The 15540-nt window shown below is 43.6% G+C and overlaps 1 protein-coding gene across 1 annotated transcript in view; it reads left to right on the top strand.

The window, feature by feature from the left end:
• Positions 1 to 3545: 3545 nt before the first annotated feature.
• Positions 3546 to 15540, top strand: part of uvrag (UV radiation resistance associated gene) — a 371671-nt gene continuing 359676 nt past the window's right edge. Inside the window, exons 1-4 of the mRNA XM_069892509.1 lie at positions 3546 to 3598; positions 3777 to 3912; positions 4133 to 4250; positions 7332 to 7366. Of these exons, the coding sequence (XP_069748610.1) occupies positions 3546 to 3598; positions 3777 to 3912; positions 4133 to 4250; positions 7332 to 7366 (342 nt within the window). The remainder of the gene's footprint in view (positions 3599 to 3776; positions 3913 to 4132; positions 4251 to 7331; positions 7367 to 15540) is intronic.

The raw sequence follows: 15540 nt of genomic DNA, 5'->3' as shown, positions 1-15540 counted from the left end.
AATCTGCAGGGGTCATTGATTGCATCTGGTGCTCCCATTATGATCTCGACATCAGAAAGACTGGGAGATTGGTTTGTTGAGCACCTCGACTCTGTCCACTGCAATAGTGTGTGGATCTCCCAGGGGCCACCCATTTCAATTCCCTGTTCCATTTCCTTGCTAATATGTTTGCCCATAGACTCGTGCACTGCCAGACTGACACCAGCTGCAAATTGGAGGAACCACACCTTGTCTTCCATCTGGGCACCCTCCAACAGGATGGCATTAACTGGAGAGTTCCTCTACCCCCCTCTCAATCAATTGTCACCTGATCAAATCCAATTAACATCTTTTGTGGCTTGTACTCTTCCCCCTGCCAGTCTTTATTCTGATGCCTTCCTATTTTCTTATTCCTTGAAAGGTTCAGGCCTGAAATGCTGGTAATATATTTTTACGTCCTGCAGATCCTGTGAGACTGGTTGAGTTCCTCCAGCATTTCTGATTTTAAAAAGGCATTAGTAAGACTACATTTTGGGTTATTGCAAGAGATTTTGTGCCCCAGAGGGGCAGGACGGTTGACACAAACCTGTTACAGGGTTAGTGACTCAGGTTAAAATCTGGTGCCATCTGTGAAGAGTTTGTATGTTCTTGTACCTGTGTGGGCTTCCTCCAGGTCGGTTTGTAGGTTAATTGGGCAGTATGGGCTCATGAGCTAGAAGGGTCTGTACTGTGCTGCATGCAAAATTTAGATCAAAGGTGTTGGAAAAGATCCAGTGGAGGTTTACATGATGGAAATTGAGGATGAGAGAGTTAATATGTGGGGGGCATTTGATGAATCTGGCCTGTACTTTGTGGAGTTTAGAAGGATGAGGATGAAATGGACATGCAGAAGATGTTTTCAGGAGTGAGAAGGGTTTAGGACTAGAAGGCACAGCTGTGTGAAAGGGCCTCCCTTTAGAACAGATGAGAGAAATTTCTTCAGACAGAAAGTGCTGAATCTGTGGAATTCATTGCCATTTATGACAGTGGAGGTTGTCATTTCGATGTATTTAAAGTGGAGGATGATAATTTCTTGATTAGTAAGATTGTCAAATATTATGGAGAGAAGGCAGGAGAATAACGTTGAAAGAATGTATCATCTTGATTTAAATGGCCTAATTCTGCCTCCAAGGCTTGTACCAACCCCCCCCCCCCCCCCCCCCCATTGGCGCACTATCCATTGCAACCATGTGAGATGCAAACCTTTTATTCTTTTGCATCATCCAGGAAGCCAGACAGTCAGGTGAAGTATTGGCTCACCTTGTTTCAAACAATCTACTGTAATGCATTGTTCACAGTGGTCTCCTTGTTACATTGGAAAGATCTGCATTTGCATTTAGTCTGCATAGAGAGCATCCTATGTAACTTCATCAATTGGTTTGGGAACTATACCATCCCAGAATGCAAGTCTCTGTAGTGGATAGCAAAGACTGCTGAGGGGATCATTGGGGTTTCTCTCCCTGCCATGATGGACATTTATAACGACCGTTGTTTGCTGGAAGCTATAAACGTTGTGAAGGACTCCACACACCTCTCCAGCAATCTGTTCTCCTTCCTGCCGTCCTGGAAGAGGTACCAAAGCATTCGTGCTCTCACGATCAGATTGTGAAACAGCTTTCTCCCCTCCGAACAGTGAGGCTTTGGAACTCTGGGGGTATACAGGGCTAGCAAATATAGCATGATATTTATAAACTATGTTTTTATATTAAAAAAAAATTGAGGTAATTTATCCATGTAATAAGTAGCTCCAAGATGCGGAGAAATGTTATCTCGTTTTTCACTCTACTGCAATGTCTATGGTATGAACGACAAATAAACGTGACTTAACATGATGGCACCTTATTCCTGCTTTCTCTCCATACCCCTTGATTCCTTCAAGTCAATAAGGCCACTTTCAATCAGTCCCCTATGAATATATCTAATGAACTGCCCTCAACTTTCTGTTAAAAGGAGTGAAATTCATAACACCTCCAAAAACGCAAGGGGCTCGTAGGTTAATTGGTGTATCTGGACAACACGTGCTCTTCCTGTACTGCATTTTTTTAAAAAAGAGTGTGAAATACATTAATAAACAGATTGGTTCTCACAACAGAACCACACCTGTAATTTAGTTTGTGATGAGCACTTTGCAAGATTTTTAGCATCTAGTTTGAGGTAGTTTTTAAAGTTGAGTTCCTTAATATCAAATGTGAAGAGAGAGTGTGTGCACTTTTGGTGATCAAACCTCAGCTTTTTGAGGAAGGACATGTTTAAAGGTTTTATGGTTATAATATCCTGGAGTAATGAAGTGGAGCCAGATGCTATTGAGTCATTTCACTCAAACTGCCCTGCTCAGTAAAAACAATGCTGGGGAAACTCAGCAGGTCAAATAGTGTACTTTACATATGTAGTGATATGTAATTCCACCACAAGGTCACCAGGGGGTGGGTCATCCTGGTGACCTTGTCTATAAAGCTCTCCACATGTCTGTGTGGGTTTCCTCTGGATGCTCCGGTTTGCTTGTAAGCTTCAAAACATTACAGAGGTTTAAGGTTAATTGGGTGGCACAGACTCATGGGCCAAAAGAACCTGTCTGTCTAAATTTAAAGAAAAAACTAGAACCTAGAACATAAAAATCTACTGCATAGGGCAGACCTTTCGGCTCGGTTTTGTGCTGATCTAATAACTTACTCTAGCAACTGCCAAGAACCTCCCTACTAGTAGATCGCTCTTTTTCAGTTCCATGTACCTATCTAATAGTCTCTTAAAAGATCCTACTGTACCTGCATCCAGGTAATCGATCAAAATTTAATAATGATTCATCAACATTGTTATACAGTGGAGGTGGTATAAGGTAAATTTGAGAAATTGAAGTTCCCTTTTTATCTGGCAGCTTGCAATTTTCTTGAGGCTGTATTCAGGTGTGGAATCTTGGCCAATTGAGCAGCAGATCACAGAAATTAAAAAAAATGTTGATGCTGGAAACAAAATCAGAACATTCTCGAAACTATCAACAGGTCAGGTAGCATCTGTGGAAGGAGAAGCAGACATTTCTGGTATGGTATCCAATGAAAAGTTTCTGCTTTGCACAGATAGCTGTGCCTGGAGACCAGAAAAGTAAACCTGAGATTTGTCGCCTGACACCCCCTGCCCCTCGAGTTCTTTGCAGGGATTGAAAATGAAACTTGCTCATCCAGTGCAGCAGGTTGCTGCATTTTAAAAATATTTTCTGCACAAGATGCACCAATTCTTTTAGAATTTGACAATCCTTTGACCTTGACTTAGCTTGATGTCTTGGCGTACATGACCGATTCAGCTGTGAAGATGACGTATTGCTGAAGTAAATCATGAATGTTCCAAAGTGATTTACTGCCTGATATTTTTGCAATGTTGAATATTTGAATGTTTTCCATTGAATTGGGAAAACAGGACATGAGGACTTTTGAATAGAAAGTAATTGCTTAGCAGAATTTGCCCAGCAGTCTAAACATTTTTTCCTTGACAAGAATTGTCTGAGCTGAATATTGCTGAATATGCTGTTGTACGGGATGACTCTGTATAGGCGACCCCTGAAACTTTCACCTAAAATGTTGACTTTTGAGTAATAACCTTTGAATAAGATGACCCCAAATCTGGCACTTACCGCTGACCAGTGGATGTTGTTAAAAGCAAATCACACTATTTTAATAACAAATGATCATTGAAAGGTTTAAATTTTATTTGGATATTTTAAAGTAAGCCAGTCAGCTCCTGTAACAGGCCCTTTCAAACCTGTATAGAACTGACAGTAGTCAAACCAGGCGATGGGCTCCGTGGAGGAGCACCGCGACTTTGCTAATCACTGACAGGGTATGTGTGAGATTTCATCAGAGCTGGCAGGAAGATGGCAGTAGTACTGCGATTTTTGTCGACAAGGTAAGAATTTTTGACCCTGTGTATGGGACGACCTGATTTTAAGGTGAAAATTTGAATTTCAGGGATCATCCTATACAATGCCATATACAGTACTGTAGTTTACTTTTTTTGGGCTGAATTTGACCAATGAAATATGAGGAACTTGACATTTGGATAAGGAAGTAAATGCAACCTTTTCTATAAAAACTGACAGAAAAAATGTCTTTACTGTTTGTTTCAGCGGCGACTTCGACATCTGCGAAGTATTGCTGCACGAAACATCGTTAACAAGAATGGCTCCCATCTTCTGGACACCTACTTCAGCCTACATTTATGTGATGATAAAAAGATCTTTAAAGGTAATCCAGACATTTAATGCATCATGTACAGTAAAGCTCCTTGGTATCTGGCACATTGGGGATTGGTAGATGCCAGATAACTGAATTTTCCAATTGTTTTGAGATTGTTGCATGTTTGTCAAGTTAATGGTGAAGCATGCCAATTTTAAACTGTATTTTTCACCTGTATATTTTGGCGTATAAGATGACGTTGAGATAGAATGGGTCCTCACTAGAATTCAGTGAAACACAAAAGACTGGAGAAGCAGTGATTGTGGTAAAAATACAAATGGTGTAGGAACTCAGCAGGTCTTCCAGCATCCATCGAGGTAAATAAATATTATGCATTCAATTCTTACCTTTCCTATCCATCCAATTATCACTTTTTGCGTATTGGTCTGTACTCCTCCCCCTGTCATTTCTTCCCTTCTCAGTTTTTTTATTCAGGCACCTGCCTGCTTTTTGCTCATCCCTTGAAGGGCTCAGGCCCAAAACATGGTTAATATATTTTAATGTTAGCAATGTATCTTTACCTCCCATGGAGGCTGCAAGACCTGCTGAGTGCATTTCTCTTTGTACTAGAATACAGACAAGCCTCTGAATAAGATATTTAACCAAGTTTATTGTAATGTGGTCTGAGGTTTTTTTGTCTGCAATCCAATTAGCCAACTCGTATATCTCTTTCTCTTTGGCTTGGCTTCATGGATGAAGATTTATGGAGGGATAATGTCCTCATCAGCTGCAGGCTCGTTTGTGGCTGACAAGTCCGATGCGGGACAGGCAGACACGGTTGCAGTGGTTGCAAGGGAAAATTGGTTGGTTGGGGTTGGGTTTTTCCTCCTTTGTCTTTTGTCAGTGAGGTGGGCTCTGCGGTCTTCTTCAAAGGAGGTTGCTGCCCGCCGAACTGTGAGGCGCCAAGATGCACGGTTGGAGGCGAGATCAGCCCACTGGCGGTGGTCAATGTGGCAGGCACCAAGAGATTTCTTTAGGCAGTCCTTGTACCTCTTTGGTGCACCTCTGTCTCGGTGGCCAGTGGAGAGCTCGCCATATAACACGATCTTGGGATATAATACAGGAATAAAAACACAGTTCAGAGAGAGCAAAGTTACAGAGAAATCAGTTAGTACACAGCAAAGGCGAGAGGAGATGTGGGAGAAGGCTGAGTAATGGCAGTCGAAGGGAAGCCACTTTATCTGAAGGAGGAAATTGGTGTCCTGGAATGGAAGGCCTCACTCTGGGAGCAGGTTGAGGAATTGAGTGAAGGGAAGAGAGCCCCTGCAAGAGATTGTGTGAGAAGAGATGTCATCAAGTTGATTCACAATCGGGATTTATTGTCACGAAATTCTGTGTTTTGTGGCAGTATCAGAGGGCAAACATTCATAGTATCGCCAATAAAAAGCAGGGCTTGGGTTCATTGATCATTCAGGAATTTGATGGCAGAGGGGAGGAAGCTGTCCTTGTGCTGCTGAGTGCTTGTCTTTAGGCTCTTGTACCTTTTCCCCGATGGTAGCAGAGTGAAGAAGGCATGGCCTGAGTGGTGGGGGTTTTTGAGGATTGAGGCTGCTCTTTTAAAAGACGCCACCTCATATAAATATCCTTGATGGAGTAAAATCAGGTACCTGTGATGTTGCAGGCCGAGTTAACAACCCTTTGGAATTTATTTTTGTCCTGAGAGTTGACTCCTTCATACCAGGCAATGGTGCAACCTGCCAGAATGATCTCCACAGTACACCTGTAGAGGTTTTCGAGATTCTTTAGTGACGTACCGAACCTCCTCAGACACCTCACAGTGTTGCACTAATGAGTGTGATTGCATCAACGTGGAGGCTCCAGGACAGACCCTTGGAGATGTTGGCACCCAGGAATTTGAAGTTCTTGACCCTTGTCAATACTGAGCCCTCGATGAGGACTGGATCATGGTCTCCTGACTTTCTCCTGAAGTCCACAATCATGTCCTCATTTTGCTAACATTGAGCCCAAGGTTGTTGATGTTACATCACTCAATGAGCTGTTCTATCTCCCTCCTGAACACTTCCTCATTGCCATTTGTGATTCTGCCGACAACTGGTGTCAACCACAAACTTAGAGATGGCATTGGAATTGTGGCTGGCCACACAGTTGAGGAGTATAACAAGTTGAGCAGTGGGCTAAGCACGCATCCCTAGGGATGATCATTGAGGAGATGTTTTCCATTCATACTGACTAGTCTTCCAATGAGAAAGTCAAGGATCCAGTTGCAGAAGGTGTTCGAGGCCTAGAGTTTGTAGCTTGACCAACACTGAGGAAATAATGGTTTTGAAGGCCGAGCTGTAGTCGATGAAGAGAAGCTATATGTATGAAATTGCTGTTTAAGGTGAATCAGAGGTGAGTGGGAGAGCCAGCGATATTGCATCTGGTGTGGAGCGATTGTGACGATAGACGAATTGCAGTGGGTCCAGATCTTGGATATGTGTTAATTCTGGCCATGACCAGCCTCTCAAAGCATTTCATCGCAGTAGAAGTTGGGAACTAGTGGTTTTATAAAATGTGTTGAAATTAGCAGGTTTATAAAGTGTCAGTTTGTCTTCTGACATAGAGGAGATTACTTTAGAATGGTGGCACAGTGGGACCTGCTATCAGACTTGATTGCCTTTTGCCTTTTATATTTTGTGAGCAAGATGAATAGCCGATAATTTCCTTTTCAGGATTTTGGAGAAGAGTTCTGCCACTTGGCTTTGATTTTGAAGCAAAATGATCATTAAGAACTGAAAATATGTGCAAGTACCTTACGACAACATCATGTGATGGGTGTTAAACTGGAATTATGGTGACCAGTTGATCTGAAATGTTGAGCTTGAACTAATGCAACATGCAAGTGTTGTTCTCCCAAATATGGCACCAGAATTTCAATTCTGGCCAATAAGCAAATCTATTGATCTTGAGGAACTTGACAGTATCACAAATCCAGATTGTCTGTATAAGCCTATGTATTGTTGGCTCAACGCTATTGGAGATGATGCAGAAAGGGTTGTCCTGCTTATAGACATGGTTTGTAACTGAATTTGCTGGTTTCCAAAATGCTTTTCAAATGGATAAATAACACCTTGTTCCTCTTTCCCTCAGCATTCTACACCAGTGAGGTCATTAAAGATTCGTTGGTAAGTGATTTCCAGTTGGACTGCCTTGGATGTGTGTTAAAACGAGGTACCTGCATCAGAATCTCAATGTCCTTTTGATTGTTTTGGTTTAACAAATTTTCATCCACATTCAATAATCTAGTTCAGTGGGCATTTTAGACAAAGGAAGCACATTGGAAGATTAGAGAGGTTGCAAAAATGAAGAAATAAATGCCAAAGTTTTGGGCCCTTGAGTAGAAGCTGAGCAATCACGAACAAGATCTCCTGTTGACCTGATCATGCCCGTGGCTAAAGACTAGCTGTGTTGTCCATTTTGCCAAACTTGGAGGAAAAACTAGAGAATCAACAATTGCACATGCTGGAGGGGCTCAATGTGTAAGGCAGCATCTTTAAAGGCAAGTGTTCAGACAACATTTCAGGGTTGGGGACAGATGAGGAAACAACTATGGGCATAGAGGAGTTTTGAAAGAAAAGTGAGAATGGGAGCAGGTAAAGGGCACATTGAAACAGAGAAACTGGATTGGGATGGTTTAAGCCTCATTTCTACCACCTACATTTTTTTCAAGTACCTTGCACCCCTTCCCACTTTAGTATCGAAGAAGAGACCCGACCCAAAATGTTGACTGAGCACTCTCCATGGTAAGCGTTGTATCCACTCCCAAGGTGAGGTCTTCCAGTTCATCTGAGGTGTCCTCCTCCTTCCAAAAACATCACTTCCCCTCTGCCTCCATCAACTCATCCCTTTCCCTCATGTTCTCTATTTTCTGCTCATCTCCCTTGGCCGCTTTTGCCCAAAGAAGCAACTAAAACAGGATTCCCCCATGTCCTTGCCTACTACCCCACCAACCTCCACATTATTCTCTGCAATTTCCACCACCTACAATATGATCCCACCACCAGATACACCTTTTCCTCTCTTTCCTTCTCCACCTTCCGTAGGGACCACTCCCTCCATGAATCCCTTGTCCACTCGTCTCTTCCCACTAATCGCCCCCTTGGCATCTTCCCCTGTAGTTGCAGGAAGTTTCACACTTGTGGCCTCACCTCCTCCCTCACTACCATTCAAGGCCCCAAATGGTCCTTTGAAGTGAAGCACACTTCACTTGTGAATCTGCAGGAATCATAGACGCCATCTGGATCTCCCATTGTGGCCATCTCTATATTGGAGACTGGATGCAGACTCTGAATTTGCTTTGCTGAGCATCCTCGTTCTGACTGCATCAGTGACAAAGATCTCCTAGTGACTCAAGCCTGAAACATTGGTTATGTATCTTGATCCTTGCTACATAAAGTGCACTGTTTGACTTGCTGAGTTTCCATAGCTTTTTACTTCAATCACAGCATCTGCAGACTTTTGTGTTTTACTCCTCTCTACTTGCTCTTCTCCATGAATTCTGGTTTTCTTCAGAGTCCCTCCTCCCTGCTTGCCTCTTATTGGTAAAGATAGGAACAGGAGTAGCCATTTGACTATGTTGGCTTGTGGAGAAATTTCTTCATCCAGAGGGTGGCGAGTCTGACATTTTTTGTCACACAGGTGTGGAGGCCAAGTCATTGAGTAGATTTAAGGCAGAGTTTGATAGGTTCTTGATTAGTAAGAGCATTTAAAGTAATGGGGGAAAAAGCAAGAAAATGGGGTTGAACAGAAAAATACTTTGACTGTGATTTGAATGGTGGAGCAGATTTGATGGGCTGAATGGCCTAATTCTGGTCCTTGGGGTCATAGTGGACATCAAGAAATAACTGACAGCACTGCACCATACAAAATCCTGGCTCCAAACTAGCTGTGCCTCTTACCAATTTGTTCTAGTTTATTTACAACTCTGACATTGTCCTCCGGGTGTCCTGTTTGAATGGTTCTACTTTTTAAAAAAAACGTCGAAGTACTCGAGATGGCAGAGGTCGACAGCATCGAGTCCACGCTGCAGAAGATCCAGCTGCGCTGGATGGGTCACGTCTCCAGAATGGAGGACCATCGCCAAGACCAGGCTCGATTGTGGCTGACAAGTCCGATGCGGGACAGGCAGACACGGTTGCAGCGATTGCAGGGGAAAATTGGTTGGTTGGGGTTGGGTGTTGGGTTTTTCCTCCTTTGTCTTTTGTCAGTGAGGTGGGCTCTGCGGTCTTCAAAGGAGGTTGCTGCCCGCCGAACTGTGAGGCGCCAAGATGCACGGTTTGAGGCGATATCAGCCCACTGGCGGTGGTCAATGTGGCAGGCACCAAGAGATTTCTTTAGGCAGTCCTTGTACCTCTTCTTTGGTGCACCTCTGTCACGGTGGCCAGTGGAGAGCTCGCCATATAACACGATCTTGGGAAGGCGATGGTCCTCCATTCTGGAGACGTGACCCACCCAGCGCAGCTGGATCTTCAGTAGCGTGGACTCGATGCTGTCGGCCTCTGCCATCTCGAGTACTTCAATGTTAGGGATGAAGTCGCTCCAATGAATGTTGAGGATGGAGCGGAGACAACGCTGGTGGAAGCATTCTAGGAGCCGTAGGTGATGCCGGTAGAGGACCCATGAACCTACTACATTGACATTAACATTAACAGGGGTTATACTTGTCACTTTAATTCTCTGACCTCTGTCTTCAGCCCTCTTGCACCTCTTTAACAAAGCCCAACATAAGCTTGAGGAACATCACATCTTCTGCTCCAGCCTCTAGCCTGTTGGCCTTTGCATTGAATTCAACAATTTCAGATAACCAACCATTCCTAGTGCGTTCTAATGTAAGGTCACCCATCTGCATTATTAACTGAAATTTTTTTTTAAACTGTGAGTTGATGCCACCTCATTTGTTCAGTATTCCCAGCATATTCTTTCATATTTACAGCAATTGCTGTGTTCTGACCCATGGCCCAAGTATATTTATTTTCTTGGTTGCATGCTCTCGTCTTTTAGATTGCCTCATCAGAACATTGCTGACCGGAAGTTTACACTCTTGTGTGTAATGTTAAGTTGACAGTCATTCACGTGTCCATCGTACATGTGCTCTGAAATTACCCCGGTACGGAAAGTATAAAAGATAAATATTCACAGTTATAGATAGAACAGAACATCACTGCGCATTACAGGACCTTCGGCCCGCCATGTGCCAACCTATATAAGCCAAATGAAAAAAAACACTTCCCTACTTCATAACTCTCAATTTTTATTTTATCCACATAGCTGTCTAAGAGACTTTTTAAATGTCCCCATTGTACCAGCCTCCACCACCCCTGGCAATGCATTCTTCACCTTACATCTCCCTTAAATTTTCCTCTCCTCTCTTTGTACAAATGTCCTCTGGTGTTTGCTATGCTCATCTCAGGAAATAAATTCCTGGCTCTCCACCCTATCTATGTTTCTCAATTTTGTAGACACCTATTAAGTCACCTCTCCTCATTTGCTCCAAAGAGAAAAGCTCTAATAATGATAACCTTGCTTCATAAAATATGTTCTCCAATCCAGGGCACATCCTGGTAAATCTTCTCTGAACTCTCTCCATAGATTTCAAATCTTTCCTATAATGAGGCAATCAGAACTGAACACAATTTTCCAAGTGTGGTCAAACCATAGCTTTATTGAGCTGAAACATTGCCTCTTGAACTCAATATCCCGACTAATGAAGGTCAGCTTATTATAAGATTTCAAAACTACCCTATCAACCTTGAGATTTATGGATTTGGATCCCAAGGTCCCTGTTTTTATGCACTGAGAACCCTGCCATTAACCATGTCTTCTGCTTTCAGGTTTGTCCTTCAAAAAATTCTTCACCTCACACTAACTTGGATTGAACTCCATCTGCCACTTTTCCACCCAACTCTGCATTCCATCTATAATCTGTGGCAACCTTCTACACGATTCACCACACCTCCAACCTTCATGACATCTGAAAACTTGCTGACCCTTCTCTCTACTTCATCCAGGTCATTTACAAAAAAAATCAAAGAGAAGGCTTTCCAAAACAGATCCCTGCTGAACTCCACTGGTCCCTGGCCTCCAAACAGAGTATATTTCATCTACTACTACCCTCCGCTTGAATCCTAGAGCAAGAAAAAAGTGGCATTTCAATAGTGCAGAAAATCTTTTGCTGGTCCTCCAAATATTTTCACAACTAGAAGTGAAATAGATTGATCAGTCAGTCATTTTCTTGACTAGATTGCAGATTGGTTCCCACTCTTGCACACATGGCAAATAAACTCAGACCTAAATGAGTATATAGTGCTTTGGTTATCCTGAGGTGCTTGAATTATACTGAAAGAACTTTGAATAACAAATGCTGCAATAAAACATTTGCATGCAATGACTTTAGTAAAGTATTATTTGGCTTGTTTAAATTATGAGAATAAAGATAACTGTTAAATGATTGAAGAACTGCTTGGGAGAGTAAGAAAGATCAGGAAGGCATCATCCATATCAAGAGAGTAGCTTTTTGAGAAAAACCAGGAGTTCTTTTGTATGAAAAGCAAATTTAGCATAATTATTCAGCCAGCAAATTTAGAAGGCAAAAGTCATATTGGCTTTAAATCCTGGGATGTTGGAGTTCAGATTAAAAACACAAATGCTGGAGAAACTCAGCAGGTCAAACCGTGTGCTTTACATAGCAAAGATAAAAATGCATGACTGATGTTTCAGGCTTGAGCCCTTCATCAAGGTATGGGGAAAAATGCCAGCAAGTGTCCAAATAAAAAAGTAAGGAGGGGGAGGCATGGTCATGAATGCAGGTGGTAATAGGCAAAGGGAGGGCACAGCAGCAAACAAGGGGATGAGGGATGGAAATCTGAGGGAAAGACGACAGGGCCGGAAGGGAGGGGGAAAGGAGAGCACGTTAGCAGAAACCAGAATGTTAATGCCATCTGGTTGGGGAGTCACCAGTTAAGGTGTTGTTCCTCCAATTTACGGGTGGTCTTGGTGGGATAGTAAATTGTATTGTGGACAGACGCGAGTGTGACGCAGAACTGAAAAGGTCTGTCACTGGTGCAGACAGAGCAAAGGTGCTCAGCGAAATGATCTCCCAGTCTGCGCCAGTCTCTCCAATGTAGAGAAGGCCACAAAGGGTGCACCGGATGGAGTAAATCAATTCTGTGGATATGTGAAGTGTTCTTTCACTTCAAAGGCTTTGTGGGGCCCTGGACTGTGGTGAGGGTGGGGATGTGGGTGCATGTGGTACCCCCTGCAGCCATGGTGAGGGGGGGTTGCGGGGCAGCAGCGATTGGTGGGGAGGAAGGAGTGCACGTAGGAGTCACAGAGGGAGTGGAAGGCAAAGAAGGGAGGAGAGGGGAAATGTCTGGTAGTGGGATCCTGTTGTAAATGCCATAAATTCTGGAGGATAATGTGTTGGATACGAAGGCAGGTGGGGTAATAGCTGAGGACAAGGTGAATTCTATGTTTTTGCGTATGGGATAGAGGGGGCCAGGCAAATGAGTGGGAAATGTGGATGAGGGCTGAGTTGATGGTGAGGAGTGGAAGCCACATTTGTGGAAGAGGGCAAACATTTCAGAAGATCTTATCTTGGGAACAGACGTAGCAGAGTCTCCACCATCCTAACTCAACCCTTATCTGCATTTCCTCCATTTCCCACTCATCAACTGTGGTCCCCTCTTCCCCCAGAAACCACAAACAGGATTCCCCATATTCTCACCAACCACCCCACCAGCCTCTGCTTCCAACATGTTATCCTCTGGAATATCCAGCTCTTACAGCAGGATCCCACTACCAGACACATCTTCTCTCTTCTCCTCTCTGCCTTCGGTAGGGACCGCTCCCTCGTGCATTATCCCTCCTCACTAATTTCCCCCACCCCCTGGTACCTTCCCGTGTGCAGCAGGAGGTGCCACTCTTGCACTCAGACCGCCATCCTCACTACAGGCCAGTGCGATAAATGTGCCTTTCAAGTGAGGCAGAACTTCACGTGTGTCTGCAGGATTGATTTACTGCATCCGGTACTCCCTTTGTGCCCCTAAAGGTTGCATAGTAGAAGGTTGGTGGTGGGGACAAGCTCCCCTGCTGCACAAATGGACTTCATGGCGTACTACTCAAACAGCCTCTGACAACCAAGTCAAACTCCCGGCCTTCACGTAGGGCATAGTTCTTTTGCCCGGCAGAAGTGTTCCCACTGACAGGAGAATGGGTTGAGGCGGGCCACTGACACTTTGAAACCAGTTGCTCTGGACAGATGGGGCTCATTAACCACGGTCAGTAACTTGTCTAGGAGAGGGAAAACTCCAATTTCAAACATCTGCTGTCTTATGGCTATACCTGCTCATGGGAAAGGTTTTGGGAGTAAACTGGGGGGGGGGGGGGGGGGGTGGGGAGGGGAAAGAGAAATCTGTAGTCAGAGAAGAGTCACAAAGGTGGCTGACTGGTGTACTCACGCCACCTTGGCAACTCCTGCGATGCTGCTGGCACCAAACTCTATTAACCTTCATTGTTCCTATGGACTTGTCATTAGCATGGGGGGGCGGTGGTCCTACTGCATGGGTACAGATGGATCTCCATATCAACTCTGCCCTGGCTTGTGCCCTGGAGAGGTCACTCCACAGTCGACAACAACCAACAGCGGCCAAAGAAAAAATATGAAGGACACTGTTTGACCTGCTTGAGTTTCTCCAGCATTGTTTTTACTTCATCCACAGTGTCTACAGACTTTCATGTTTTACTGTTAGAGATGGAGCAGTGAACTTTACAGCACAGTACTGCCATTCGGTCCATGGTATTAAGCCGACTGATAGAAACCTGCATATCAAACTAAACCTTCCGTAATTCACATCCTCTATAACCCTCTATCTTCTGTCCATGTGCCTGTCTAAGTCTTTTAAAAGTCCCTATTATACCAGCCACTACCACCACCCCTGGCAATGTATTCTAGGTATCCACAACTGTAAAAGTAAAGCATAGCCCCTGATGTCTCCACTAAGCTTTCCTCCTTTCACTTTGTACAGATGTCCTCTGGTGTTTGCTATTCCCACCCTGATGAAAAGAGCTCAATGTGTACCTTATCTTTGCCTCTCATAACCTCTATTAAGTCGCCTCTCATCCTTCTTCACTCCAAAGAGAAAAGCCCTAGCTTTTCTAGTATAATTGTAGATTAAAGTGCAGTTTTGGTCCCTTTATTTAAAAATAATTTAAGAAATTTATTTTTTTTGATTTGGAGAGAGAGCACGGTAACAGTCCCTACTGGCCCAAGAGAGTTCTTTGGGTGAGAGTGTCATCCTGAGGCAAACAGTTAAAAATGTTGATCTGTATTCTCTGGGGATTACAAGAATGAGGGGATCTTACAAGATCCTTGGGGCACATCAGGGTTGATGTTCAGTTGTCTTCAGTGGGTGTCTCGAATGACGGGATCCAGTTACATGATAAGCAGGCAGTCATTTAAAATTTCATAGGAAAAGGGATTAGAATAGATCGGCACCTTGGTTGATGTGTACAGTTTGGATCAAAGGTCATGTTTGAACAGTGAGAGTCTGACTCTATGCTTGAGTCAGATCAAATGTCCATAGAGTGATTTTGGAAGACTATATTGTGTACCTGAGACTTAACTATTTTTAAGGGAACTGGTGTGCGTTGACAAAGGATCGTGTATCTCAGACATGATATAATTAATGACTTGGGCCAGACTGCAGGGATAAAACAGAATTGAACAAGAAAGCCATTGCCTTTCAGTAAGATCTTGTCTGCTCTGATGTTTTGCCTTGGGTCTATGTTTTCTGCCTTCAAAACTGAGGGAAATGGGTAGTGATTTGAACACTAAGTTTACGACCTCGATTGTCGAACCTATCTTTTGGAGTGATGGAAGCAGGATAGGAGTTGCAACTTGGAGGAGGATGGCAAGACAAATGGTCATGACAGAACATGAGCATGACTGGCTGTTGAGGACCACATCAATCTCTAGTTTCCACTTTGACTTGTTCAGACGTGCAGAAATACATTTTTCAAAAGCAAAAATTCCAAAGAATATAGTTAAATAGAACAGCACAGTCCCTTCAATCACAATGTTGTGCTGACCTATATAAACCTACTCCACATCAATCTAATCCTTCCCAGCCTACGACCTTCTATTTTACTTCCATTCATGTGCTGATGTAAGAGACTTTTAAATATCCCTATTGTACCCTCAGCAATGTATTTCAGGCACCCACCACTGGGTGTTGAATGTGAGTAAGATTTGCCTCTGACATCTCCCCTAAATTTCCCTCTACTCACCTTGTACTGATGACCT

Source organism: Narcine bancroftii, chromosome 7 (genome assembly GCF_036971445.1).
Source record: "Narcine bancroftii isolate sNarBan1 chromosome 7, sNarBan1.hap1, whole genome shotgun sequence".
In the NCBI taxonomy this organism is placed as follows: Eukaryota; Metazoa; Chordata; class Chondrichthyes; order Torpediniformes; family Narcinidae; genus Narcine; species Narcine bancroftii.
The sequence above is the reverse complement of the archived record's forward strand: the minus strand, read 5'-3'. Positions and strand labels throughout refer to the sequence as shown.